The sequence below is a fragment of the Amorphotheca resinae genome, assembly GCF_003019875.1.
Source record: "Amorphotheca resinae ATCC 22711 unplaced genomic scaffold M430scaffold_1, whole genome shotgun sequence".
NCBI classification, from domain to species: domain Eukaryota; kingdom Fungi; phylum Ascomycota; class Leotiomycetes; order Helotiales; family Amorphothecaceae; genus Amorphotheca; species Amorphotheca resinae.
The window spans coordinates 88,676-114,149 of record NW_020194471.1 but is presented as its reverse complement, the minus strand read 5'-3'; the positions used below and the strand labels follow the sequence as shown (position 1 = coordinate 114,149).

At 50.8% G+C, this 25,474-nt stretch overlaps 9 protein-coding genes across 9 annotated transcripts; 6 read left to right on the top strand and 3 right to left on the bottom strand.

Moving 5' to 3' along the window:
* Positions 1–47: 47 nt before the first annotated feature.
* On the bottom strand, positions 48–593 carry M430DRAFT_31950 (hypothetical protein). The gene has a single exon (XM_024866073.1). It carries the CDS (start codon positions 534–536, stop codon positions 183–185), a length of 354 nt encoding a protein of 117 aa, XP_024724580.1. The 5' UTR covers positions 537–593; the 3' UTR covers positions 48–182.
* A 577-nt stretch (positions 594–1,170) lies between these two features.
* On the top strand, positions 1,171–5,649 carry M430DRAFT_130214 (hypothetical protein). The gene is made up of 2 exons (XM_024862127.1): positions 1,171–1,731; positions 1,957–5,649. The coding sequence occupies exons 1-2, from the start codon at positions 1,577–1,579 to the stop codon at positions 5,453–5,455; spliced, it is 3,654 nt and encodes a 1,217-aa protein (XP_024724579.1). The 5' UTR covers positions 1,171–1,576; the 3' UTR covers positions 5,456–5,649.
* Positions 5,650–6,957: 1,308 nt separating this feature from the next.
* On the top strand, positions 6,958–9,610 carry M430DRAFT_62346 (hypothetical protein). The gene is made up of 11 exons (XM_024868982.1): positions 6,958–7,349; positions 7,403–7,563; positions 7,618–7,669; positions 7,716–7,790; positions 7,846–7,982; positions 8,044–8,104; positions 8,152–8,250; positions 8,300–8,348; positions 8,399–8,454; positions 8,505–9,032; positions 9,079–9,610. The coding sequence occupies exons 1-11, from the start codon at positions 7,346–7,348 to the stop codon at positions 9,552–9,554; spliced, it is 1,698 nt and encodes a 565-aa protein (XP_024724578.1). The 5' UTR covers positions 6,958–7,345; the 3' UTR covers positions 9,555–9,610.
* Positions 9,611–10,799: 1,189 nt separating this feature from the next.
* Positions 10,800–11,331, top strand: M430DRAFT_31947 (hypothetical protein). The gene has a single exon (XM_024866072.1). It carries the CDS (start codon positions 10,818–10,820, stop codon positions 11,229–11,231), a length of 414 nt encoding a protein of 137 aa, XP_024724577.1. The 5' UTR covers positions 10,800–10,817; the 3' UTR covers positions 11,232–11,331.
* Positions 11,332–11,985: 654 nt separating this feature from the next.
* On the top strand, positions 11,986–13,668 carry M430DRAFT_14359 (hypothetical protein; the record flags this gene model as incomplete). Its single annotated transcript, XM_024862836.1, has 3 exons — positions 11,986–12,013; positions 12,067–12,961; positions 13,152–13,668. 3 exons carry the CDS (start codon positions 11,986–11,988, stop codon positions 13,666–13,668), a joined length of 1,440 nt encoding a protein of 479 aa, XP_024724576.1.
* A 229-nt stretch (positions 13,669–13,897) lies between these two features.
* M430DRAFT_130208 (glycoside hydrolase family 76 protein) lies at positions 13,898–15,404 on the bottom strand (the record flags this gene model as incomplete). The annotated part of the gene is made up of 2 exons (XM_024862126.1): positions 14,618–15,404; positions 13,898–14,540 (listed from the first exon to the last, which is right to left on the bottom strand). The coding sequence occupies exons 1-2, from the start codon at positions 15,121–15,123 to the stop codon at positions 13,898–13,900; spliced, it is 1,149 nt and encodes a 382-aa protein (XP_024724575.1). The 5' UTR covers positions 15,124–15,404.
* A 2,996-nt stretch (positions 15,405–18,400) lies between these two features.
* On the top strand, positions 18,401–19,801 carry M430DRAFT_31946 (hypothetical protein). Its single transcript, XM_024866071.1, has 2 exons — positions 18,401–18,496; positions 18,554–19,801. The coding sequence occupies exons 1-2, from the start codon at positions 18,436–18,438 to the stop codon at positions 19,369–19,371; spliced, it is 879 nt and encodes a 292-aa protein (XP_024724574.1). The 5' UTR covers positions 18,401–18,435; the 3' UTR covers positions 19,372–19,801.
* M430DRAFT_149201 (hypothetical protein) lies at positions 19,583–21,418 on the bottom strand. Its single transcript, XM_024863148.1, has 2 exons — positions 21,180–21,418; positions 19,583–21,037 (listed from the first exon to the last, which is right to left on the bottom strand). Exons 1-2 carry the CDS (start codon positions 21,211–21,213, stop codon positions 19,794–19,796), a joined length of 1,278 nt encoding a protein of 425 aa, XP_024724573.1. The 5' UTR covers positions 21,214–21,418; the 3' UTR covers positions 19,583–19,793.
* Positions 21,419–21,782: 364 nt separating this feature from the next.
* On the top strand, positions 21,783–24,844 carry M430DRAFT_14355 (hypothetical protein; the record flags this gene model as incomplete). Its single annotated transcript, XM_024862833.1, has 2 exons — positions 21,783–22,014; positions 22,062–24,844. 2 exons carry the CDS (start codon positions 21,783–21,785, stop codon positions 24,842–24,844), a joined length of 3,015 nt encoding a protein of 1,004 aa, XP_024724572.1.
* Between the last annotated feature and the right edge of the window lie 630 nt (positions 24,845–25,474).

Below are 25,474 nucleotides of genomic sequence, written 5' to 3'. Positions count from 1 at the left end.
TCGATGCGTGGGTGGATGGTATTATTATTAATAAGGTCAGGAAAGGGGACTAAATAAATTTAAGATGATTATATATATGAGAATTATTACGGAGAGCGGAAGGAGAATCAAGGAATATGATGTATCGCGCTGAGGTGTTGGAGGGAGGGGGGACGGGGGCGAAAAAGGCAGTCAGCGGAATGTCAAGGTAGCCAAGAGTTCGGCCCACGAGTGGCGCCATGGTTCTTGAAGAGGGCGATCCGGGATGGGGGAATAAAAGGACTTGTAGATAGGTACGCTGATTCCGAACGTCTTCTTGGAGAGCAAGCGTTGTCGATGCTTGAGGGAGCTGTTCTTACTCCTGTAAGGTATCTTGAAGGTATTCGCCGTTGTGGGACTAGGGCGATGTGATGTCTGAGGGGACTCAGGGAGGAGGAGGGGGAGAAGCCGGCGGGGTCGATGGATGATGGTCCATGGTCCCCGGCAGCGTGAGGACTGTCCGGACGGTGTACATGGAGGTTGGAACACACGACTTCCTGAGATGGAGAGAGATGCATACGGGACAGGCAAGCGTCTCGAGTCTCCTGGACCTCAAGGAAGTTGAAGATATCATATCGAGTCGTCCGCCTTGCACGGGCGGGATGTAAGGTATACAATACCTTACTTAAGGTACCTTAAGGTAAAGTAGGTACGTATATACGTTCATAGCTTAGGTAAGCAGGAGCATAAACATAAACATAAACATAAGCATAAACACACAACATCCCACAACATCACCGCATAAACAGATCCGCCACCTCGCCTACACGCCAAGGAGCGAAGGGTGGAGCGGCATGCAGAACTACGGAGAGTGACGCGGCCGAGAGCGCGCTGCCGTTGGGCTGAACCACTGCTGGCTCTCGCTTCGTCCACGTCCATGCTGCATCAGGCATCGCGTGCCGTATCGTATGCGGTGACGCGTATATCGTGGTCTGGCTCTCTCGCCTACCGCGGCGCTGACTAAGCCCCCTAGGGCCGGAAGGGGCGTAGTGTAGCCCTCACTGCCCACTTGGCATTGAGACGCTAGACCTATCGAAGCTAGAGCCAACGGACCCAGGTCGCCGTAATTAATTCCCTTCCGAAGTGGCCTGAGGTCCCTCTCACACACACAACCCCCCCCCCGGTCGCATCTCCCCACCAGAATCAGAATCCATCCATCCCATCCAACAACCCCCAAGACGAACTACCTTACGCACCTCACTCCTCACTCCTCACTTCTCCCCTCCTCTCTATCACAACCAACCACGCCCACGAATCTCCAACCACCGATTTCCATCACCGCCATCATCTCCCATTGCTTCCCTTCCACCTTCACCTTCACCTTCACCTTCACCTTCACCTTCACCTTTACCGTCCGTCACCGTCTAGCCGTCCGCCCCCCTCGTCTACCCGTCCACCGTCGACCCGTCCCATCCAATATTGACCTGACCAGGAGATCTTCCCGCCCGATGTCCCCTCCTCGCTGACGGTTTGCAACTCGCCGTTCCGCCCGCCGCGAAACTGCTTCCGAATCCCCTCGCGCCAAACATGTCGAGACTCGCTGTGCCATTCTTCAACCATGGATCTTGCCTTGAAGACGGCCGGCAGCACGCCAACTTCCAGCCCGGGTCTCTTCAGCCCGTCGGTAGCCCAGCGCCAACAGTCCCCCTTTCCCGATGGCACACCCCATTCTAGTCCCTACTTGCATCCGTTGCAGATGCACAAGGTTCGAGAGTAAGTCTCCCCCCTCGCTGGCGTGGTGCCCCCCGTCGCGCAATCTTCTTTCCATTCCACCAACCGTTTCGTCATCCGCGAGAGATCACGACCCTCGTGCGACATCTGCCACTCCCATTAAAATGTCATGTGGCAGATTGGTGGTGCGTTGCGGCGGTTTGATCTGTCCCCCTCCAGCGCTGTGCCCCGCTGCGTCATTGACCGTACTGATATGTCATCCCTTAGGACGCACAAAGCACAGGTCGAGCAGGATTTCATCACGGGCCGCAAACTGATAAATCAATACGAGATCATTGATGAGATTGGCCGTGGTGTGCATGGGAAGGTAAAGTTAGCACGGAGTCTCGAGACTGGCGACTTTGTGGCCATCAAAATCATACAGCGGTTCTCGAAGAAGCGCCGGCTTGGGAGGGTGACGGTTTCCCCCGAGGATAAGACGAAGAGAGAGATTGCCATCCTCAAGAAGATCCGGCATCCCAATGTGGTCGGTCTACTAGAGGTCATTGATGACCCAGAATTGAAAAAGATATACATGGTATTGGAGCATGTCGAGCTCGGAGAGATAGTATGGCGCAAGAAAGGCGTTCCACAGATATGTCTATACGAGCGAAGAAGGGTCGAGAGAGAACAGAGAGGGGAGCCAGATACAGGGGAGGACGAAAAGTTCTTCAAGATGATCGAGCGACGTCGGAAACGGAGGGAGGCACAGCGGGCCAAAGCCTCTACCCTCTCGCAAGGACAACCGGATTATTGGAGTCTCGAACATGGTGACGATGAAGAGCTCGAGGAAAACGAGGATGACAATGAGCACGATGTTGACGACGATGATCATGATGCGGAGGGGCACCCCCTTTCACGGCAAACGACTGGTGGATCTGGACATAACCCACCTTGGTATCAATCGACGATGCGACTCAACCCTGGCTCTCGAGTTCAGTCAAGGGCAACTTCCCGAGCCCCCTCCCGGGCCCCTTCAACGAAATCTAGCTCCCGTCCCCATACATCTCTCTCAGGGCAGACGGAAGAGAGCGATGATGAAAATGGCACGCCGGGCCCGCTGCCATGTGCCTCGCCCATGCACGGTTCGCTCAGTGCTCTTGATGGAACGTACTACGGGTCCTACCCTGATGATCCTCAGTTCGGGGGTCGTTCTCCCAGCACGGCGGATAGCATCATCTCTCACATGTCCTCCGTTGATGCCATGCAACATGACGCGTTCGAGGATGATTATTCCTACGTTCCTTGCTTCACGATCGACCAAGCTCGGTCTGCTTTCCGAGACACCGTGCTAGGACTAGAGTACCTTCACTATGAAGGGATCGTCCATCGAGACATCAAACCGGCGAACTTATTGTGGACCAAGGATCACCGGGTCAAGATTTCCGACTTTGGCGTGTCTTACTTCGGCCGGCCGATCCGAGAAGGCGAAACCGAGGAGAACATCTCGGAAGCGGACGCTACTGACTTCGATGACGATCTGGAGCTTGCGAAGACTGTGGGGACCCCAGCCTTCTTTGCCCCCGAACTGTGCTACACGGACTTGGATGCCGAGCAGCCAAAGGTCACCGAGCAGATTGATGTCTGGTCATTGGGAATTACCCTTTACTGTCTCATATTCGCTCGAATCCCTTTCCTGGCCGATGATGAGTACCAACTCTTCCGTGCCATTGCCAAGGACGATGTGTACATTCCAAGAAGACGCTTGAAGGCTGTTGACCCCTTGTGCCCGCCTCTATCGTCAAACCAGACTGCACGATGCGGTCCATCGACTGGGCCTTACCGAGAAGAAGGGGAACTCGCCTTCGAAGAGATCGATGATGAATTATACGATCTGCTTAGCAGGATGCTGATAAAAGATCCTGCCGCGAGGATGAAATTGAGGGAGGTCAAACGCCATCCCTGGGTTATTAAAGGTATCGACAACATTGTTGGTTGGATTGATGATACAGATCCGTCAAGGAAGACTGCAGGTAGGAGAATCGAGGTTGATAGAGCCGAGCTGGATCACGCCGTTATCCCTATTTCGATCATCGAACGAGCTCGTTCGGCTATGAAGAAGGCCGTCGGAAAGGTCTTGTCAGTCACCAGGAGTGACACGAGGAGCGAAGGTCGGAGACGGGCTACAAGCAACACGGCAAGCTCGGTGGATACTCATCACCAAATGCACTCGCCCGTGACACCCATCGCCAGAGATGGCCGGGGGGTGAGTGTTCGTGGTGATGAATCCCCGTACGCCTCAGTGGTCGGCGGCCTCCTCGAACATCGTGAAGCGACCGAGCATCCCCTCTCCCACAGCTTGACAGCTAGTCCCGACCTTCCAACTGATGACGGGAGTCCATTCTCGCTTGACTCTGTTCAGCAGTCTTCGCCGGTAGGAGCTACCCCCAAGCGTTTCCGATCCGGTACAACGGGAGATTCTGATAGAAGGCCAGATCCGCCGGAGCGTAATGTTTCGACGGCGGCGTCAGGTCAGACGGTCGTTCGTAGAGGGCATACCCATTCCCGGTCCGTAACGAGTGCGCCAACGGGCCTAGTGCTGGAGGAAGAGCCAAGCAATCCGGGTTCCGTCACTGCTGGTCCATTCACAGACCATCATGGTAAGCTATTCGGAGGACGCCTGTGGGACAACAGAGGCCGAGATTTCATGGCCGATGTCGAGGAGCATGTCTCTGCTCGGTCGAAATCGGTTGATCGTGGCATCTTTGGCCTGGAGAATAAACATGCGGAACCAAGTGTTGCAACCACTATTACAGTTGCACCTGGGCATTTCGAGCATCCAGCTATTCTGCACCAGCCACGCCCGTCCCACTCTCCCGAGGTTAGCCGCGCCAATATCATTTCTGATAAGCCACTACCCTCTCCCTTGTTCTTCCAACCGCATGCCATTCGCCAATATCAGACATCTCAACCCTCAACGCCAAACCCGGGTGGTGCCGCCTCGCACCTAGATGAGCGCCCTACGACTGCAAACCGTACTCCTGAGGGCAAGACACCGGCACCCCGAGTCTATGGGGCTAGTACGCCTGAATCTTTCGAACATGCCCAAGAAGTGCTGGACCGACGAAGAAAGATGGAAGCTGACGCAGATCAGAAGCGAAAGGAGCAGGCCAGTACGGCGTTGCAGGAGCCTGCCACACATTGTCCTCGTTCCCCAGACGATGATATCTTCATCGAGAAGCAAGAAGCCAAGCGTGCGGAATCATCTAGCTCTGTCAACTCAAATAGCGTGGTCACCTCGCCCTCAGATCACGCCTCGCCCCTCTCATCGGTTACTCTAGGCTCTCGGGAAAAGGTCTTCCCATCTGTCCCATCGCTACCGGCTCTTGTTTCGAGTGGCTCATCTATCTGCGCTGACCCAGAAGGGGATTTCCTCCAGCACCCAGGTGTTGTCCCACGACCTCAGCAGGCGCTGAGCATCGAGAGTACACCAGAAACGCTTACACCACCCTCGCTTTCGAAGCAAACTTCGAATGACGTTAGAACACCCAGGGATATAAATGATGCTCTCGCCGTTGACGTTGATGAAGAAGGGTATAATGGGGATGGAGATAGCACCTTCACGATTGATGATGATATTGATGATGATGACTCGGATAGTGATGAAGGGCTTACGATGACCAGGAGAAAGCCACGCGTAAGCCTCCAGTCGTCGATGGTTCGCCGTGGCACAAATGGGTCGGCAGGAAGTACAGAGACCGCCAAGAAGGTGGTCATGGATGGCTAAGGGTTTTTGGGTCGGGTTCAAAAGATCATTTGGCGGTTGATTCCCCCTACTGGTCCGGGAAGATGCACAGATGAATTGTGGCATAAGAAATGTGAAGGGAGATTACATATGTGGCGTGGTTCTTCATTGCAGCATGGCGCCAAGGAACAAATTTCACCGGAGTATTGAGCAGGCAAATGGTCAGGATACCTGAGATTAATCAATGTGAGGGAGAGAGAACCTTTGAGAGCGCGGCGTTACTTTGGGAATGCCATCTGTCGACTGCTGATGGATGGGGGACGAACATGTGGGGGAGGGAATTATTGTAGCATAGCTTTATGGGAAGGCAAAGATTTTCGGCATTTGCAATGTCATGGTGGTATTATCTAGCCGGAAAACTATGAATATATTGTTTGTAATTCTTTGATCATAGGGAGAGATCTGTCAGAAATATTGTGGTCTTCGTGCAGAGATCGTTTGCTGGTCGTGCAAGAGAGCGTTTTCGCGACAACTTGGCACGGACGGTCAAAGTAGAAAGGGCAGAAAAGAACAAAGAGAGGGGACAATAATTAGGGAGAAGGTAGAAGGGCGAAAGGAATAAGAAATTAAAATAAAAAGTAGAAGGGCGAAAAGCAAGATGCCAAAAGAATTTACTGCGCAAAAGAGGAGAGGGCAAAAAAAGCCCAAAAAAAGAGATGGACCAATGACCAGTCTGGGGTTCGATCCCAGGACCTTTTGCGTGTTAAGCAAACGTGATAACCAACTACACCAACCGGCCGTGTACATGCCAACGGAACTCCAATCTAGATAGAGATACCACCTCTACTGCCTGTACTGTAGAACCAAGAACCCCACACATAAACCAAAGCTCAATTAATACCTCAATGCGAGGGAAATCCGGAACCACGTGATGCGCCCGCCCCTTCTTCTCGTCTCTACGAATCAGAACGCTGAATTGGGGCCGCGCATGGGCGTGATGCATTTCGCCATTGGAGAATCTTCTGTCGCCATCGGATCGGAGACGGGTTTACGTTATGTATATGTATGTCTCATAAGGGCAAGATTTAATTTATTATACAGAGTGAAGATTTCTTTCTCCTCCTCCTCGTCCTCCTTACTCTCATTGATTATTACCTAAGGTATAAACGTATATCAATGGAGCTTGTGGTTGGGGTTGCGCCTGCGTCAGACCAAGTGGGAGTTTCGCAGCTGTGCGGAGCAGAAGAAGAAGAAGAAGCGATCGAGGCGGGAGATTTGAGGTTGGGTGAGTGGATGATGTGAGATCTTGAGGACGAAAGATTCCTGCTCCGCTACGTCGGTCGAGGACTGCGCGGTGGATTTGAGTTTTGAGTGGTAGAAGGCAGTGGGTAGGCGCATGTCTTTTCTTTCTTTCTTTCTTTCTTTTGTCTTTGGCCTTGTCTTTTCTTGTTGTCATCTATAGAATCATATGAGGGATGTATCTGCCTTCTCTGTATCGCACTGCTCTTTGGCCGTCTCGGATACCCCTCGGAAGCCGGCAGCCCGTCTTCTCCTCTAGAGCGAAAGCCTTGAAAGATCTATCCACTCCTATTATCTCCTGGGATCATGGGCGAGTGATACTCGAGCGGCACGGGAGATAGGGGAGGCAAAGAAAGGATAAAAGGGATAATTGCACACCGGCAAATAAAGATTCTTATCGCAAGCGAGACACCAGCACCAAAGCGGCAACTTCAGGCCCCATGTTGAAGACTCCGATCCTTCGTGGTGTCTCGACCGTGGTGGAACTGGAAGACATCAAGGAGCGGCATCCGCATACAGCCTTGCTTCTGGAAGGCCTCTGTCAAGAACTGACTGCCCAGTGTATCCCCGCGGGCTGGAGATACCACTCTTTTGTTTACGATCTCGGGATATATCATATCGACTTGCTTCGCGATGGGTATATGCAACGCTATCAGAGAGGCCAAGGGCTGGGCTGACTGACGGGAACAGGTTCAATGCTGATAGCTGGCTTGCTCGCGCTGCTCTCGTTTCTCGCGAGCAGCTGCAGCGGGCAGTTCGTGGTGCACTCTTCTTCGACTCGGAGGTCTGGCGCCGTGTCATCTGAGAGCAAGGTGTGCAGTGAGATTGGGATCGAGCTGCTGAAGCAAGGGGTGAGTGGTCCCGTACAGAGTTCTCAGCTCCAGAGACTGATCACATGATTCCAGGGGAATGCTGCGGATGCGCTGGTTGGGACGACTCTCTGCGTGGGAGTGATAGGTAAACCATCTCGTCAACACAGTCTAGACTTCGCTAATGATCTCAGGGATGCAACATAGTGGTATTGGAGGTGGTGGATTCATGTTAGTGCGGGATTCTCACGGGAATTATGAAGCAATCGGTGCGCCGGGCCTTGTCATCGTCTGCCACAGGGGAATCTCACTAACTCTCCCCAGACTTTCGGGAAAAGGCGCCTGCAGCAGCTTATCAGGACATGTTCGAAGGAAACGCAAATGGAAGCGTCTTCGGTGGGCTCGCGAGTGGCGTTCCGGGTGATGTCCGGGGGTTGGAAACCGTCCACCAGAAATATGGAGTGAGTATCTACTTCTCTATATCCATTATATATGTTCGCGATGCTTACCAGTCACTCATAGAACTTACCCTGGCGAGCAGTTGTCAACCCTGTAGTCCACGTTGCCAGATATGGATTTCCAGGTAGACATCACGTGACATTCTGTGAATTCTTACTGAGCGCGTTGCAGTGACCGAGGATCTCGTCAGCTACATGAATGCTGCAATGTCAGAAACGAGCCGCTTTTTAGTGGACGATCCTGTCTGGGCCATCGATTTTGCGCCAAATGGTAAACCTCCATGAACTGAACGGACCGACCCCCCGCTGACAGCTACGAGGAACCCTTCTTGGGCTCAACGATATCCTTACGAGGAAACGATACGCCGAGTAAGGCTCGCTCTCAGACATGTTGGTATGTAGTATTGATGAGTATATAGTACCCTAGAGCAGATTGCCATTCATGGCTCCAAGGCGTTTTACGAAGGAGAGATAGGTGAGCATTTTCACCCCAGAGGCCACCTGTCTCCCCACTGACTGATGCAGCAAACTATACCATTGCCGCACTCCAAGCTGATAATGGTACCATGACGCTGGATGACCTCAAAAACTACCAGGTTTCGACACGAAAGCCGATCAGCATCGATTATAGGGGCTACAAAGTCTACTCTTGTGGGGCTCCCAGTGGTGGATCCGTGGCATTAAACATCCTCAAAATTATTGAAGGGTACGATATGAGTGACCCCGCCCTCTTGAGGCTCAATACCCACCGGCTAGATGAGGCAATGCGGTTCGCATATGGAGCGCATGCGGAGCTTGGAGATCCTGACTTCTTCGATTACATGGATGAGTTTGAGGCGAAGATGATTGCGCCCAAGACAGCGTCAAGCATCAGAGCCAGGATCTCAGATGACCACACCCAAAACGTGTCAGCCTATAACCCGAAGAATTATGACATCAAAACAAATCACGGGACGTCGCACATAGTGACAGCAGACGACTCCGGCATGACCATCACGTTGACCTCGACAATCAACCTCCTATTCGGCTCCCAGCTCATGGTTCCAGAGACCGGTACGTTCTATTACTCCTCTTGTATTGTCATACTGACTGATGACAGGGATAATTATGAATAATGAGATGAACGACTTCTCCATCCCGGGGGTAACGAATGAATTCGGCTTTGTTCCCTCGCCAATAAACTACATCAGACCCAACAAACGGCCGCTCTCCTCCATCACCCCGATAATTGTCGAGCATCCCAATGGCACCCTCTACATATCCATCGGTGCTGCTGGCGGCTCTCGCATCATCACCTCCACAGTGCAAAGCGTCTGGCACGTTCTCGACCACGGCATGACATTACCAGAAGCGTTGAGGCAGCCGAGGATCCACGACCAGCTACTGCCAGCTCGAACAACATTCGAGTACAGTTACGACAACGCCACAGTGGAGAGCATGAGAGAGAGAGGTCATAATATCATGTGGGTTGGGGAGCGCGAGAGTGCAGTACAGGGGGTGCGTGTCTTGGGTGATGGAACCTTCGAAGCTGCGAGTGAACCCAGGCAGCTGAACAGTGGGGGCTTGTCGATATAGAAAGCAGTTTTGGAGCAGACATCCAACTAGAGATTTTTTTATATATGGAGAGGGTGATTCCGAGAATGTTCTGGTCTATAAATAGAGGGGGAGTTAGGTTTGGAGATGAGATTACGAAGTTTGGATTCTAGAAGCCTATATACAGACATGAATAAAGAGTGTTTTCTATCTTTGAGGGTGGCCGTTCCTAGTTGGATTGAGGATCATGCTACACACAGAAATGTTTGAGGAGCTGTTCTGAATATGGGAAGACATATAGGACCCTATCATCGTTCAAACCTGCCAAGAAGAACTTAACGCGCTGACATTCACTTTCGTTAAGTAATTCACTATCGGTTCAAGAAGTTTCTTTGACGCGAAGCACAGTCTTCTTTATCACGCGTGCCCCCCCTCGATCTATTGAACTACCTCAGGCTTTCTAAGCTTGATCTGCAACACCATTGAACACGATTTCTACAACAACTGATAATTTACTAAGACGCGTCTGCTCTAAATCCCGTCTTACAGATCCTAGAAGGACGCGAAAATGTCATCATCTGCACAGCGTGGTGTTGGAGAGGTATGGCTTCTATTATTCCCACATACGGAATCTACTGTTCTAATCAGAGGATATGGTAGGGTGCAAGAGACGAATTCGACGATGACGATTATGAGATTATTATCGAAGCAATCCCTTTGTTTCCCATCCAGGCAAGTTCTCCAACTCCTGTACGGTACATAAAACATGTTAATCTCTTCCAGGTGGATGGATTCAAAGAGACGCTCCATAGGCTAGTTATGGAGGATCAAGCACTCGGACGAGCCCTGATACACTGCCAGTCAATCCGTACCGCACTCCTTAAGAGTCAGTACCTGCAGCTATTGGAAGAGGCGCCTGAAGAATGTACGAGACTGTCCATCTCCTTACCCCTGGAGCTACCAAGACTGATTTCAACACATAGATCACGACGAGATCCACAAATGGCTAGCCCAGCAAGCGTCCAGCATCCCGAAAGCGAAGAACAACCTAATAACTCTCTGTACGCTGCGCGTCGTGCTCCGGTTCTTGATGGCTTAGCTAACTGGCCTTCAGTGTACCACCTCGCTTTCGAGGATTTGCCCTTCCCGCCAGCGACCATCGATGCTTTCATGGAGTTGGTCTCGCACGCCTACAGCTTCGAGCTGCCAATCAACGTGGCGAGCGGCACGGTCCCTTCTGACACCGACAAGAGACTCTACAAGGAATATTTCGGCGTCGACGTGGATAGGGAGGTCGCGGAACTGATGGGCCTTGCCAATGAGATCTCACCAACGCTGAAGTATGAGATGTATAGGAAGAGGGCGAAGAATACGACTCTCACGGCTCTCACGGCTCTCGAAGAGTTGACTGCGACACTCTCGCTTTCATCTGATGCACGCCAGGAGGTCAAGAACGAGGCATCCGCTGAGGGTGAATCCCCGTTGGCCATCTTTCTGCAGAACGAGGGGCTCGAGAGAGCGCAGATGCTGGTACTGCCGACGACCACGGTGGACGAGCTGTGCGAGAACTTCCGAGTCCGGCGGTTCGTGAGCCAGGAGAAGCAGCTAAGGATTTTTCGGAATGGGAGACAGCTTAGAGGCGAGTTGACGGTGGGTGGGTTGGGGATCCAGAGGGGTGATACATTGGTGGTTGAGGTTGATTGGTACAGTGGGTTTTAAGGATGATTCGGTTGAACTGCCTACCCCTTGCGCTACTGTATCCTGGGTAGAGGATCTCCCTGGATTTGTGGTGGAAGCCTGGTGATGATGCGCTGCTTTGATGGGACCAAGGAGTTATTGATTTGGAATGTGCTGAAAAGGAATCATGGAAGTATTAGAAGACAACGCATAGCCATCGGACTGTACGGAATCTGCAACAGGTCTGATTCTCAAAGTTCTTTCAACCACTTTCACCTCCCTCAATAACCTTTTCCCAATTGAAACCTGAAGGCTAGAATTCGAAGACAATGCCTTAAAAAGCATCTCTAAAACGGAATAAGAATAGGAGAAGCGATTCTCGACATGTGGTAACGACCTGCTACCGTAGGTGCAGGTACGCGAGCTTTGGAGCAGCGTGAGATTCTGACAGGTTGCCTTTGGAAAGCAGCGGCTGAACTCCCATCTTTGAAAAAGTTGCCCATTTACCGCCTAGTAATGTGAAGTAGTTGTACAGATTTTGTCATTTAAACAAGGTAAATAAGAAAGAATAGATAGCGAAGGGAAGGTCAGACATGAGTTGGTCACGTGAGATCACAGGGGGTTCGCAAAATTCGCGAGAACCGTGCGCAACAGGCAGCAGTCAGGTCAAGGAGAAAGGATAGAATACTTGTCTGATCAAAGAAGCGGAAAAGATAGAAAAATCATTGTATATTTCCGAAGCTCGACTGATGAGTATTAACCCCAATTCGAGCCGTACGAAATGACCACAAGCAAGATGGAAGATCCTCCTTTGAGGCCGACGGGTAAGAAAGATTGAAAAGGAGATAAGAGATCACCGACTGATAGCGATATCTAGGCAACATAGAACGGTTCAACATCATCCGGAATCAAATCAAGTTCTATAATAACGTCCAAGTGACAGCATGGTACAGCGTGCCCCGATCTGTGCTTGGTGCTTCCGATAGCATTACAAACCTTGTCTATGCCGCGTTAAGAGAGTTGATCAACATCCATCCGATCCTTGGGGTCAATGTGAAGGATGAGGAGACACCGGCGCCAATGTGGGCCAGACTGGACAAGATTGATCTTCGCGACATTGTGAAGATCATAGAGTCGGACCTCGAATCGACTTTTGACAATTGGGCACAAGATGGGCATCGAGGCTCGATTGGAAGTAGTGAAGAGCTTCCGCTTTGGCGGGTTGTCGTCGCGGCCCCGCCCTCCGAGACGAAGGAAGATGAATCGACCAAGATCAAAGAAGTGACGAGGTTTGCCGTCGGGTTCTTCTTCCATCATGGGATAGGGGATGGGCTCTCTGGAGGAGCATTCCACTTGACCTTCCTCAACGCCTTGAACCGTCTCATCACCAACGATCCTAAAGCATCTCTTGATAACTCGACGCTTGCCGTGGTACCGGTCCCGAAGAAGGATTTACTTCCAAATCTTGAGATGAAAACGCCACTGCCAATCTCCATATTGTTTATGGCGAAGGAAATTTTCAAGGCCTTCATCTATTCGCCCGTCGATTCCTTGCTATGGACTGGCCCGCCTATTAGCACGGAGTTACCTAGGCCACCGATCACCACCGTTCGCAGTTTCTTACTGCCAGCATCTATAGTTGATGGTCTCGTCTCTCTATGCCGACGAGAAAAAACCTCGGTCACAGCTCTTATTACCATCCTTATAGGCCGCAAACTCGGAATGATGTATCCGAAGTACAGCCACTTTGTGGGCACTCTTCCAGTATCCCTGTAAGAATATCCTTGGGTTCATATTCTCCGAACTCCCCTCTTCCATGGAGGTGCTGCGTTGAGAGATCCTTGAGGCCAAGTTTCAAGGAGCTGTCTCAGTAACGTGGCCGATAATTCATGAGCCAGCATTTACCTTCCCATCTTCCTACCCCAACGAATTAAGCATCTGACTGACACTGCTACCTCTTAGGCGCAAGTTCACAGGCAACACCAACCTCGACATAGGCCTCTACGTCTCCGGTGCCACCGTCAAATTTTCCAGCACTGCAAACCCCCCTCGTGGCTATATCGGAGGCGATGCGCACCTCTGGGACGCGGCCCGCCAATGTAAAAAAGACATCGATGCCCAGAGTGCCTCGCCTTACGACCAAAGTGTCGGGTTGCTCAAATTCATAGCGAATAACTTCAAGGGGTATTTTGAGGGGATGTTGGGGACGAAACGGAGTGCCTCTTTTGAGGTCTCGAATCTGGGGCTTCTCGATGGTGGCGATGGGGGAGAGCAGGGGGGGCGAGCCTACTTTGACCGAGTGATGTTTTCCCAGGGCGCGTGGACGTACGGGCCGCCGTTCTGTTTCTGTGTAGCGACGGCGAAGAATGGGGGGATGAGTGTAGCGTTGTCTTGGGATTCGAGTGTTGCCGAGGACGTGAAAGCGGAGGAGCTTTTGGGATGGTTAGAGGGAGAATTGAGGGGTTTAGTCCGCGAGTGAGTAGTTGAGGGAGGCGATGATCCTTTCGGCATCATTTACATAAACCCCCACCGACGTGTGAAAGGGAAGAGATCGTCGGATGTCCAATTTCAAACTAGCTATATTAATCGTAATATCATTATAAAGAATGTAATCATATATTCCAGATATGCGCCGAAGCCACCAAACCCCTTTGATATATACATTCCCGCGAGGCATTATTCCCCTTTTACCATTAATCTAGAAGTAGTTAAAAAGCAGCAGCAGCACCGACGATCACATCCAAGGCCGAGCCCTGCGTCTGGATCGTCGCTGTACCAGGAGGCCCGTTGAACACAAGGCCCAGGAAATCATTAGATTGGTCATGCGCCCAAATGGAATCGGCGTTCTTCTGCAGGAAGTTGACATACGTCTCCCTCGTCGATTCCGGAAGGTTGGTCGCCCGATTGACCATGAAATTGATATTCCGGGCAAGGATGCCCTTGAATTGCTGCTCATCGGAATCGCAGGAATTAGGTTCGCAGGGCTCGTGCAGAATGCCATTGCTGTCAGTGAAGTGCGCGATGGCAGCCAGCGCGAGGGTGTTGGCCTTTTCGTTGTAGGAGTTATCCCCTGACGCCCAGGCCATCTCAGTCAGACCACCCAAGATCACCCCTGAATTGTAGGTGAAGGTTTCATAGCCGTTGTTTTGGCAGTTGGAGTTAAGACCATCGTTCACGACGTTATCGGAGTTGATCATCCCAGAGGCCATGAACCAATCGTGGGCCTTGAGGGCCTCGTTCCAGTAGTAACCATCGGATGGAGAATGGGGCGAGCGGTTTGCGAGCTTGGCAGCGGTGGTGATGTAGAGCTCGTTTGCGATTGCGTTCACGTACGTGTGAGCCTTGTCCCACCTAGTATGTAATGTTAGAATCATCTGACCCAGGAGAGAATAATAGAAAAGGGGGGAGAACGGAAAAGTCAGGCTTACCAGATGCCACCATTGCATGGTGTGGTACCCCAGGCGGCTTTCGCATCCTCGAATATCGCAGTCGCGGTATTGAGGTATTTGGGGTCGCCGGTCACATCATATACCTGGATCCAACCAAGAGCCCACCACAGCTCATCGTCGTAGAATCCATCCAGGAAGCCGCCAGAACCGAAGCTCTTGGGAGCATTTGCAAGGGTATTTGGGTACACAAGGTCGGTGATTGACAGAAGTTCACCGGGAAAGTAGGCTTGGAAGTCCGCAATTGTCGTGAGAGCGTTGGCACTCGGCCACCAAGAGCCTTGCCAGAGTCCGGTCGACTTGTCATACCAGGTCTGCATCTGGTTGAAGGCGGCAATTGCATTGTTGACATATTCGGCCTGTGATGTTCTCCTGGATAACGGGTTTGTCGAGTCCCTCTCCGAGATGGGTGAGCGAGGTTGTGGGAGAGCGTCGGAGAGATGGAGCGAGGCGAGGAGGACGGCGATGGTTGATATTGATCCGAACATGATCGGCACGTGGTGATAAGATTAAGCAGAGCTTGGACGATGCATGCGAGTACCCGACGATTATCCGATTATCCGACGTATATATGATATCTTCTTCACTACCTTACCTACCTTCTTCTTCTTGCCCTCTCTAACATCAAAATTGCCTTCACACCGGAACCGCCATTTGTATTTATATTCTGTTCTGAGCCCCGTTATTGTGGTGACCGCTTATGCTGACGTCCTCGTGGTCCCTCCGGGACTGGGCCCTGCGTGTGCCATGGCATAACAATCATTTCCCAGACCCTGTGGTCACCTTACTCGTGCTGCTGGTGATTACACAGTCCACTTGGCCCGGAAACGGCACCCCGAAATCCACGCAGACATATGGGGCACAAAGTTGCCGGTAGGACGAACAGGGCTCAGCACCCGCGATCAGAGGTCTTCCTCTCTTCTTTGGGCTGTCTCATCTGATAATCGTGGACTAATAACAAGCACGTCTTTACTCGGTAGGGAGGAGCATTGCCTGGGGTGACGCTAAAGGCTACGATCGCTGGGCAAATCCCCGCCCAGCTCTCGTTTCGCATTGTGTTCCGCACGCATTGACTGCCGCGTGGGTCGATGGCTCTGGAGATCTGCCGCATAAGACAGCCTTAAGATAAGGATTATGCGTTCAGGGTATTGCTGCGTTGCGGTCGCTTGAAAGTGCTTGTTGATGTCGAGCCAAACATCCTTCCTTTCTGATGGAAATCCGGCTTCAAGGAAACAAAAATCGCTGGGCGCGTTCCTGCAGGAACACACGGGGCCGGTTGCACCGAACACCTTCTGGCATTCCCTGGTTCTATCTTGCGCGGCCTTTCTACGGAATAGCAGCTATAGCTACGTGGAGTTATATGTGGTTCGGGACACCGTCAGCCCCACCTATCAAGTCCAAGCTTAAGCTCATCCACACCGGCACTTGAAACCGTTAGTAATACTAACAGTACGGTACTGTACCACTGCTCTTCGGAGGGAAACTTCAGCCTCGGCTGCAGGCTGCAGGCTGTAGTTTGCGATGGACGATCCTACTTTGCTTCGTCCAAAGTCTCTAGGGTTACCTGGCCCCGCAGGTTTGTGATAATCCTAGCTGAGGACCACGAACAAAGCACGCTCCAGTTGCGGTCATGCGAGCGAACCACGTTATCCCGAGAGGGCGAATTACCGAAGGTCTGTACAGGCATGATAAGTGTTGCTGTAATGATAGCTACACATCAAGACGTCCTCTGACCTATGGAGGCACACCCGCGTACCCTTACATTGGATCCTGACATCATAAAAACCCTTCTGCACCCTCATAACTTTCTTGGCTGTGGAATCATCATGCAGTTTTCTCCTTCTCTTCAACTTCGATACGAAGGATTCATGAGGGGTTGTTTTTTCAACATAGGAAAATAAGTGAGACTTATCTAAACTTCGTGAGGTTAAAGGACCTCGTTTGCGTTTCCTAAAAACCATTCAGCTGCTGATCGGAGCACTAAAACTTGCTCCCGAGTCATATATGTCGCTGGAAACCAACGCTTTAAAGCTAAACGTCAAAATTTAACCCACTACAAAAGGTTCTCCCAGCCTCTTTTTTATCGAAACCGGAAATCCTAGCTTCGGGGTCGTCTTGATTAGGAAGGACGACAGATAATCTAGGGCGATTTTAGGCCTTCTGGCACTATTGATGCATACTTAGAATGCTATTTTTGGGTCCCTTACGCTGTATACAGAGTCCTGCACAATGACCCTTAGGGGTTTTCCGTTGCACAGCAACGATGTGTGTCTCATTCAACGAACCGAAAACAAGAGAGAAAACAATATGACGAAACCCGTACCCCTCATCTCATCTGTACTCCCCCTCTTGCGCTGCGTATCTCTAGAACCGTAGGTCCGTAGTTCTCCAGATTCCAACGACTTCCAAGAAAATGAGCGGATGCTTCACAAGTCTACTATGTATTACGCCCGTTCCTGGTTTCCGCACAAAGGCGGTACAATTTGGTAGTAGGTAGCGTCACCAAGACTCCGTCATATGCTAGCTCTGCGGGGTAGTGGACACTGGATACGTAACCGGCCTGCCGCTACGGATCGGATTCATGATGCTATACAGAGAAGTTGGGTAGCGTGAATGATTCCGAAGCGGTGTAGGATGATTCTCCCGACATGAATCAGATCTAGGACCTTGTGATGTGAAGGAAATCTGACAGCTCACCAAGACCTGTCATTGAGATAGTATGTGTTGTCCCTCGCCGTTTGGTCAACGATAATAGAAGAAGACCTTTGAATACGAGACTGCTCATTGAGAGAAGAATGTCATTGGGCCTCTCTTTATAAAGGATATGAACTCACATTTACTCACCTGATGCCGATCTTCAACTTGGCTGGAAGGCAGGTATCTGATTTTTGCTGGACGGGGTGCGGGGCTGAGGGGGCATCTACGCATAACCCACGATGATGAAGCAAAAAGTGACCTTTTTCTCCCACCCCATCTGCAGTCACACACGACGTATCTCGAAATCGAGTTGTCAAGCAAAGTATGGGCCTGTATGGCACGCCTCGAGCGAGACAAGCACCGGATCTCCAAAGACACGATTAGTTTCTAAAGAATGCAAGATTTTGATGCTCTAGCAGCAGACAAAAGGTAACAGTTTTGACATGCTGATTTGATCTGAGCATGCTCTGATCTGAGCATAATATGGTGTGCGGTGCACCCTCATATTCTGAGCTCCCCATCTTTGGCGAAGGGGTAATTGGGCTCTTTGAGATTTTTTTTATTCCTCTGGCCTGAAATGGCTTTGCTTGTCGACACAGATGAGTGCCCTTTCGATTTTATTTCATTCTTTCGCGAATAGCCTTGCTGGATCATGGATAATGGATGAAGGTATATGGTCTGCAAGAATACCAGTTAGCAGATGTACCCTTCTCGACAAGTTTCGAGGAAACTCTGATGAAATTAAACGAATACAATAATCACCCCTCCTTTTAGTATGAGCGATGGCAGAGGGTGCGCGTTTGGGACCTTGGATGATAAGGTAGGTATTTGTTGCTGTTATGTTCAGAGAGATTCCACGAATATGCTGCACAAACGGGATAAGACAGGCATCACGTGCTCCCCACAGTTGGCAGAAGGTCCTCAGTGAAACCCCCACTCTCTCGACATGGGTACTTATTGCTTGACAATCGATGTCTGCTTTCTGTTCGTTACAAACAAACCAAATGTCCAAGAAGCATCGAATAAGTCAATAGATCTACTTACAGTCTCGATTTTTCCTACGATCCTCTTGTTGCGTGGCTGCGTCCCCGAAGTCAGAAATAATGGCACCGACAAATGCAACAGCACCAGAGGCGGGCATGACTCTTGCTATTATTGGCTGTGGTATGTATCATCCCCAGGTTCGATATAAAGCCAACCCATAACTAAGTGTTGCATCAGGGACCATGGGGACAGCAATTCTGGCAGGTCTCCTCACCAAAATGCGGTCCCCGGGGGCAGAGGCCAGGATCACGCGCTTTATTGCGTGTGTCAACAGTGAAGGGTCCGTGGAGAGGCTGAAGACTCGATTTAGGGAGTCTTTGGACCGCGTGACTGTGTTGCGGCAAGATAACATTAAAGGCATGGAAGAGGCAGATATTGTTCTGCTGGCATGCAAACCGTACATGATCGACTCCGTCCTTAGTGCCGAAAAAGTGAGCGCAGCCTTAACCGGCAAGCTAATGATCAGTGTTGTTGTTGGAACGCCAACTCGCAGAATTCATGCCGCAATCCAGGGAATCGATCTCGGCCCTCCAAAGTGCTTCGTTGTCCGAACGATGCCCAACCTCGCAGCTGAGTTCGGGGAGTCAATGACCGTTATCGAGACAACTAACATACCTGATAAATACCTGGAAATCACAAACTGGATCTTCCTCCAATTAGGCAAGACTGTTTCCGTGACACCAGATGTGTATGATGTCGGAGGCGTGTTGGCCGGTGCTGCAGGGGTATATCTTTCAGTCGCTTTCGATGGTGTTCTCGATGGCGCAGTTAGTCAGGGGATAAAACGCCCAGAAGCGAGAAAAATGATGACACAGGCGCTCAGGAGCCTTGCAAGGTTGCTCGAGAATGGAGATACTCCGGATGCATTGAGAGAGAAGTTCTCGTCGCCAAGGGGAACGACGATCGAAGGCTTGATGTCGCTGGAAGAGGATAGAGTCAGATATGCATATACAAAGGCTATCGTCAAGGCTACGAAGAGATCGCAGAGTATGTGATGGTCGTTTTGAAAAATAGGACAGGCAGATAATTGGACATCCTGCGCTAAAGTCTTATGGTTTAGTCAACCATGGAGAGTCGATACCAGTGCTGTTTGACCTCTAATTTAGTCTCCACCTCATCTTAGAAAAGAGGGAGAAATTACCATATATTGGCGTCCGTTAAATCATTATATACACGTATCCTGTATATACAGCGATAAGGCGGAGCTCAGGTCCAGGAGACTCCATTGATCACCGCTGTTGATTCGAACAAACTGGAAGTCTTTTAGACAAAGTGAATTATGATCGGGTATCTTTAGAATGTCTCGACCTTCGATCCTTCAACGCCAGCATCAATAAAGTCATGCCCATATGTAATAACACCTCCGAAGCCCTGAAATTCCAACAGCCCACAGCAGAAGCCCCAACCAATCACAACATCATGCTTTCCCCGCCTCTTCGACAACAACTTCAGCGCCGTCCTCAGTGTCAGCTGCCCCCTTCTCGTTAGCCTCTGTCAAATTGGCATGGCTCGGATTTCCCGTTGAAGGAATACCAAACTCCGGAGGACTTGCTAGCGGACTCGAAGCGCTGGCACCGCCACCAATGCTCCCACTGACACTATCGTTTCGTCCATGTCCAAGAAGTCCACTCCTGACACTTCCACCGTCTGCTGTAGCTGACTGCTTGCCCGCGTAGTAGCTGTTTCGTTCACTTGGCAAAGCGGGGGCTACTCCGGTCGCTGAGTAAATGCTTGCCCTCTCATTCAAGCCAGCGACACTGGGACGCGCTTGATGGGGTGTTGGGACAGTGTTGGAGTCGATATTCGCGCTTAGGACACTGAGAGGAAGGCTCTCTCGACTGCCACCGAACAAGGAGGATGGGGCGAGCGCACGAACAGATGCATCTGTGTCCATTGATCTCCGCCGTCGACGTTTCGAAGAAGATGCAAGAGTAAGAATGGAAGCATTATCAGTGAGGAGGTTATTTGCCGTCGCTGTGCTGTATGTCGCAGGATGTCCACCACTCCCCTGAGGAGCGAGATGCGGTGGCAAAGCGGTAGGAGGGGAGGTTGGGAATTGATGAGTGAAGTGTATGCTTTGTGTATTATTTATTGTGTTGTGAGATGCCGCTGGTGCTGGAGGGGCGGCTGACTGTATTGTTGTGAGAGTCGTAGTCAAGGATCGAACGGATGGTGCTGGGGACGAGAATGTGCTATCTGCTCCTCGACCCGAACTAACGCCGCCTCCGATTGTAGCAGATGTCCCTGCCGCTGACGATGCCCCATGAGAGGGTGCTGCATCTGAATGAGCCACATCGGTGGACACTGTTGGCGCGGACGATTTGTTACCTATCGTAGGAGGATGGCGCCCATCTTCGGATATGCTAATTGACTGCCTGCCACGATCCACAGATGCTGTACTTCTGGTGTTTGCTGTAGGAACCGTCGAGAAAGACGGGTTGTTTTCATTATCAGGAGCTGCGGAGTTCCTGTTGATCTGACCTGACTCAGGATACGGATTGTTGTTCTTCGAGGCCGGCTGTTTCTTCGAATTCGATTTCATTTGATAAGCATGTCTCTTTCCGTTCATCGTGGCTTGGCTAGGATCGGTGGAGGAGCCAGCTTTGAAATTCGTAAGCTTCTTCATCCATGTCGAGAATGGGCGGCGACGGCCGGATCGTTCTGTGCGACAAACCATGTCGGTCAGCCTTCAGTACTAGACTTGTCGGGAGGTGCAAGAGTTGAGATGAACTCCGCTTGATTCTTCAGCTCCAACAAAGTGTATGAGAGGGGGGTAAGGGGCGCGAACTGCATTTGCTCATACCATGTGTTTGCTGCGCCATCTCTGTTGTGGCCATCGTGGAAGCTTGGGGTAAAAGAGCGACGTCAAAGGAATGGGTCTGCCAAGGTCTCCTGGTTGCAAAACGCTGCGAGCGAATGTGTGGAGACAGTATCGAGTGGCGGCAGAAGGCGAGGAGTTGTATTCAATTATTGCACCGTGGCAAAGGCATGTCCTGGAGAGTTTCGTGTCCTAAATTGACGCCCTGAGAACCACGAGGCTGCCGCCCACTGTGGATTAGCGCATAATCACGTGTTAGTATTATGTCATAAGCGGCGGGTACTTGACGACTTGACAACTTACGTAAGCGGGTGATCCGCGCATTGATTGACACCCTTACTCCGCAATCGAACCTTTTGCAAGAACGCAAATCAGATGCGAATAGCTGCTGAACCGTCGCTGAGCTTCGGACATGGACTAGATCCCATTCTCGAAGCTATCACAACCCATGTGAACTACCATGGAGCATTGGGCCTTCTCCTCCTGGGAAGGCGCCACATACATTGTGTCTCCTGCCTTCGATTTCAAACCCTGAACCCCTTTCGCTTCTAAACACATGCTCTACCTACATACCGCCTCTCCAACGCAATGTCGATACAGCCGTTATCCTCAGATGTTGTTGCTCAAATCAAATCATCAACTACCATCACAAGTCTCAACGGAGCTGTCTCTGAATTGTTAAAGAACTCTCTCGATGCGGGGTCAACAAAGGTCGACATCTGTGTTGACTATAGCCGAGGTGGATGTGTAGTGGAAGACGATGGGTCGGGTATCTTACCGTCCGAATTTGGAGAGACGGGAGGCTTGGGAAAGCCATATCGTGGGCATCTTTCGAGGAAACTTGGTGGCAACGCTAACACGTGACAGATACCTCCAAGTTGGGCAGCCAAGGCCCCGTCCATGGAGGACGAGGGACATTCCTTGCTCATGTCTCAGCCATCTCTCTACTATCCATCACATCCCATCACCATTTGCATCGGTCGCACAATTCAATGAGCATGTATAAGTCGGAAGTCATCTCTCGCCAGATTCCGGCTCCAGCTCAGCATCATTTACCATATTTCGATCACGGGACTCGTGTCACCGTTCGAGATCTCTTCGGAAATATGCCTGTCCGAGTGAAGCAGAGAGCGATCACTGCTGAGAGACAAGGTGCTAATAGCAAGGATTGGGAAGGTCTGAAGAGGGATGTGGTCATGCTTTTGTTGGCTTGGCCCCGCAAAGTTGCTGTGACGGTTCGAGAACTTGGAATGGGACAGAAAATGATTATTCGGAGTCTGTCAAATGACTCTCTACGCCATGTCGATGTATCCAATGTTTGCAGCATTTTGACGCAAGCTTCATTCATCACGCCTGGTGAGAGGTCCTCGTGGGTGTCACTTGGAGCATCCACGTCAAAGTTGGAGATCACTGGCAGCATTTGCCTTGAACCAAGTGCCACCAAAAACGTGCAGTTCATCTCGTTTGGCATCCATCCTTTGACAATCGACGGGCAGAGCATTATTCACGACGAAATCAATCGTCTATTTATGGATTCTGCATTCGGTAACCAGGAAGAGGCTGCTGTTCTTGATGATATGGAGAGGGAAAGAAGAGCAGGAGATGCTCGATATAAGGGAGATGGGTACACTATCAAAGAACTCAGAGGAGGGAGAAAGGGGGTTGATCGCTGGCCCATGTTCTACATTAATATAGACGAAATCAGCACATCGGAAGGTCTCGATATGGATGGGATTCTGGACAACAAAGGTGGTAGCCTCAACTCAATTCTCGAGTTATTGAAGGCAATGATTCTCGAGTTTCTGACGAGCCATCATTTCCGACCAAAGGCTGCTGGGGGTCCTCGCTTACAGCGAATTTCCAATGATCCCAAAAATACTTCAGGAACAATCGATCGATCTTTGCCCCGTCGTGATTGCCAGGCCAGGCCTATTGGGACACATAGTTCAAGGACACGCTTGCCAACTTCTTACAAAACTGGGAAGTCTCCAAAAGGTAGCATCACAAACTCAGATCTACTCGGGGCAAATGTCAAGCTCCCATCATTCCGCCGAACTGGGTCTACATCAGAGTCTCCATTTGAGGCATGGTCACGAATCAAATGGGGGACCAGCTTCTCAAAATCTGGCTCACATAAGGATCTAGTTGAGTCGCCGCCTTCTCAGGTATCACGCCTGGAGCGCCCTTCCACGGCTCCGCTGCCTTCAACCACCCAGACACTTCCCCCGTCGACTGGGACTTCGACCCCAGACCCAACACACGTAAATTCAAAGAGGTATGCTACTCCTTTGGTTTCATCTACTGGCAAAGTTACGCGCCGACCCTTCGAAGATGCCCCTGTTCCCGAGGTGCAGTCAGAGACCCCACGACCACTAGCTCCCTTGAACGACGGAGAAGCGGAGCAATTAGGGGAAGATGATCTAATTCCATGGATGAATCCCATAACGAAAGTGACATCTATCGTCAACAAAAGAACAGGCCTCACAATACAACCCAGGAAAACGGGTAATAGTCATCAGGAATCCCAGTCAATGAGCAATTTACGGCTTTCCTCCCGCAAGAAAATAAAATCCAAAGTATCTTCTCCATCAGAAGCAAGTCCTTGGATCGCTTCTATCCTGAGAGGCTGGGTAAATCCCGTCTTCTCCCCCACTGAAGCCGCAATACCACACCTCCCAATAAATGGGCCAGATGCAGAGAGCCAAACAATCCTGCAAGGTCACCGCCATGATTGTTTGCAGTTTGATATTGATAAAGCTTTCAAGGAATCATCTGTCGGGATTGGCGGACGGATCTCAAAAGATGCGTTACGCAATTCGGACGTCATATCACAGGTTGATAAGAAATTTATTCTTGTGAAGTTGCGTTCGTCGAAAGTTAATGAAGAGAAAGGAAGTCAAGATGGGACAGGGACAACGCTAGTGATTATCGACCAACATGCTGCGGATGAAAGAATCAGAATCGAAGGTCTGATGGATGAACTTTGCATGCCACCGCAGTCCATCGTCCCTGCTGAGTCTGGTATCCTGAGCATACCTCTTGAGAAACCTCTCTCTTTTGATGTCTCAGCAAAAGAGATCCATCTTCTCCGTGCCCAGAAGGGACATTTTGCTGATTGGGGAATATTGTATGATATCCCCACAAAAAGCATCAACACAGATAGGAGCAGCAAGGAGACGCAGAGATTAGTTGTCAGCAGCCTCCCGCCAGGTATCGTTGAGAAATGCAAGACCGATCCAAGACTTTTAATCGAACTCATCCGCGCCGAAGCTTGGAAGATCGACGAACAAGGGGTCGGGTCTCCTGCCGCCACCACTGTCAATCCCGGAGGTCAACAGCCCTGGCCTGTGAAGATCAAGAACTGTCCCCAAGGGATTATCGACATGCTGAACTCCAGAGCCTGCCGTAGCGCCATCATGTTCAACGACGAGTTATCAAGTGATCAGTGCAAGACACTTATCACTCGTCTCGCCGATTGCGCGTTTCCATTCCAGTGCGCTCATGGGAGGCCGAGTTTGATTCCCTTAGTTGATTTAGGGGGGATGGAAAACTCTATCGGTGATGACTCTGAAGCAAGCGGAAGTTTCGGGAAAGGGTTTAGAAGATGGAAGAGAAGTCTTGACTCTAGAGGCGGGGTGAGGGATGACTGAGAGATAGCGTGTTGGCATACATATCATAGTATTCCAATGTTGCCGTATCGGAACCATATTTCAACATTAGCTAGGTGCCTACCATAAGGCACGCAGTAGCACATACTGCGGGGTCCCTGGCTCGGTATGCGGGGCGGTCCAGGGCAATAACACGAACCAGCACCTGGGTTTCGCGGAATGTAGGTCTGACATACAGTACCTCAAAGCGTTGAATTGCCGTATTTTGCAGACATCAGCCGCAACCGTACCGTTGGCTGTATAGTATGGATGCATCAGGGATAAGGTCCCTTGGGTAATAAAAGTACTCACAGAAGTACCTCGTAAGGTAAAACTAGAAATCACATGACCACCACCCCGTGACCAGTGGCTAGCAACCACACCGTCAAAACCCGACACTTCCCCCGCCTTGTTGCCTTATTGCCTGTCGTCTCCTTTCCCCTCACCTTCCTTACCTTACCTTGACGACATCTCTTCGCATTCCCAGTTCCCGTCAGTTGCCGGTCGCATTTAATTTCCATTTTCCATTTTGGCCAACGAGCGCTGTTGAGGCTCGGGGGCGTCCTCCCAAGGGAAGGGTCAAGAGTCAAGACGATAATATATAAAGACCGCAGGTAATGCTGGGCGTCCCTA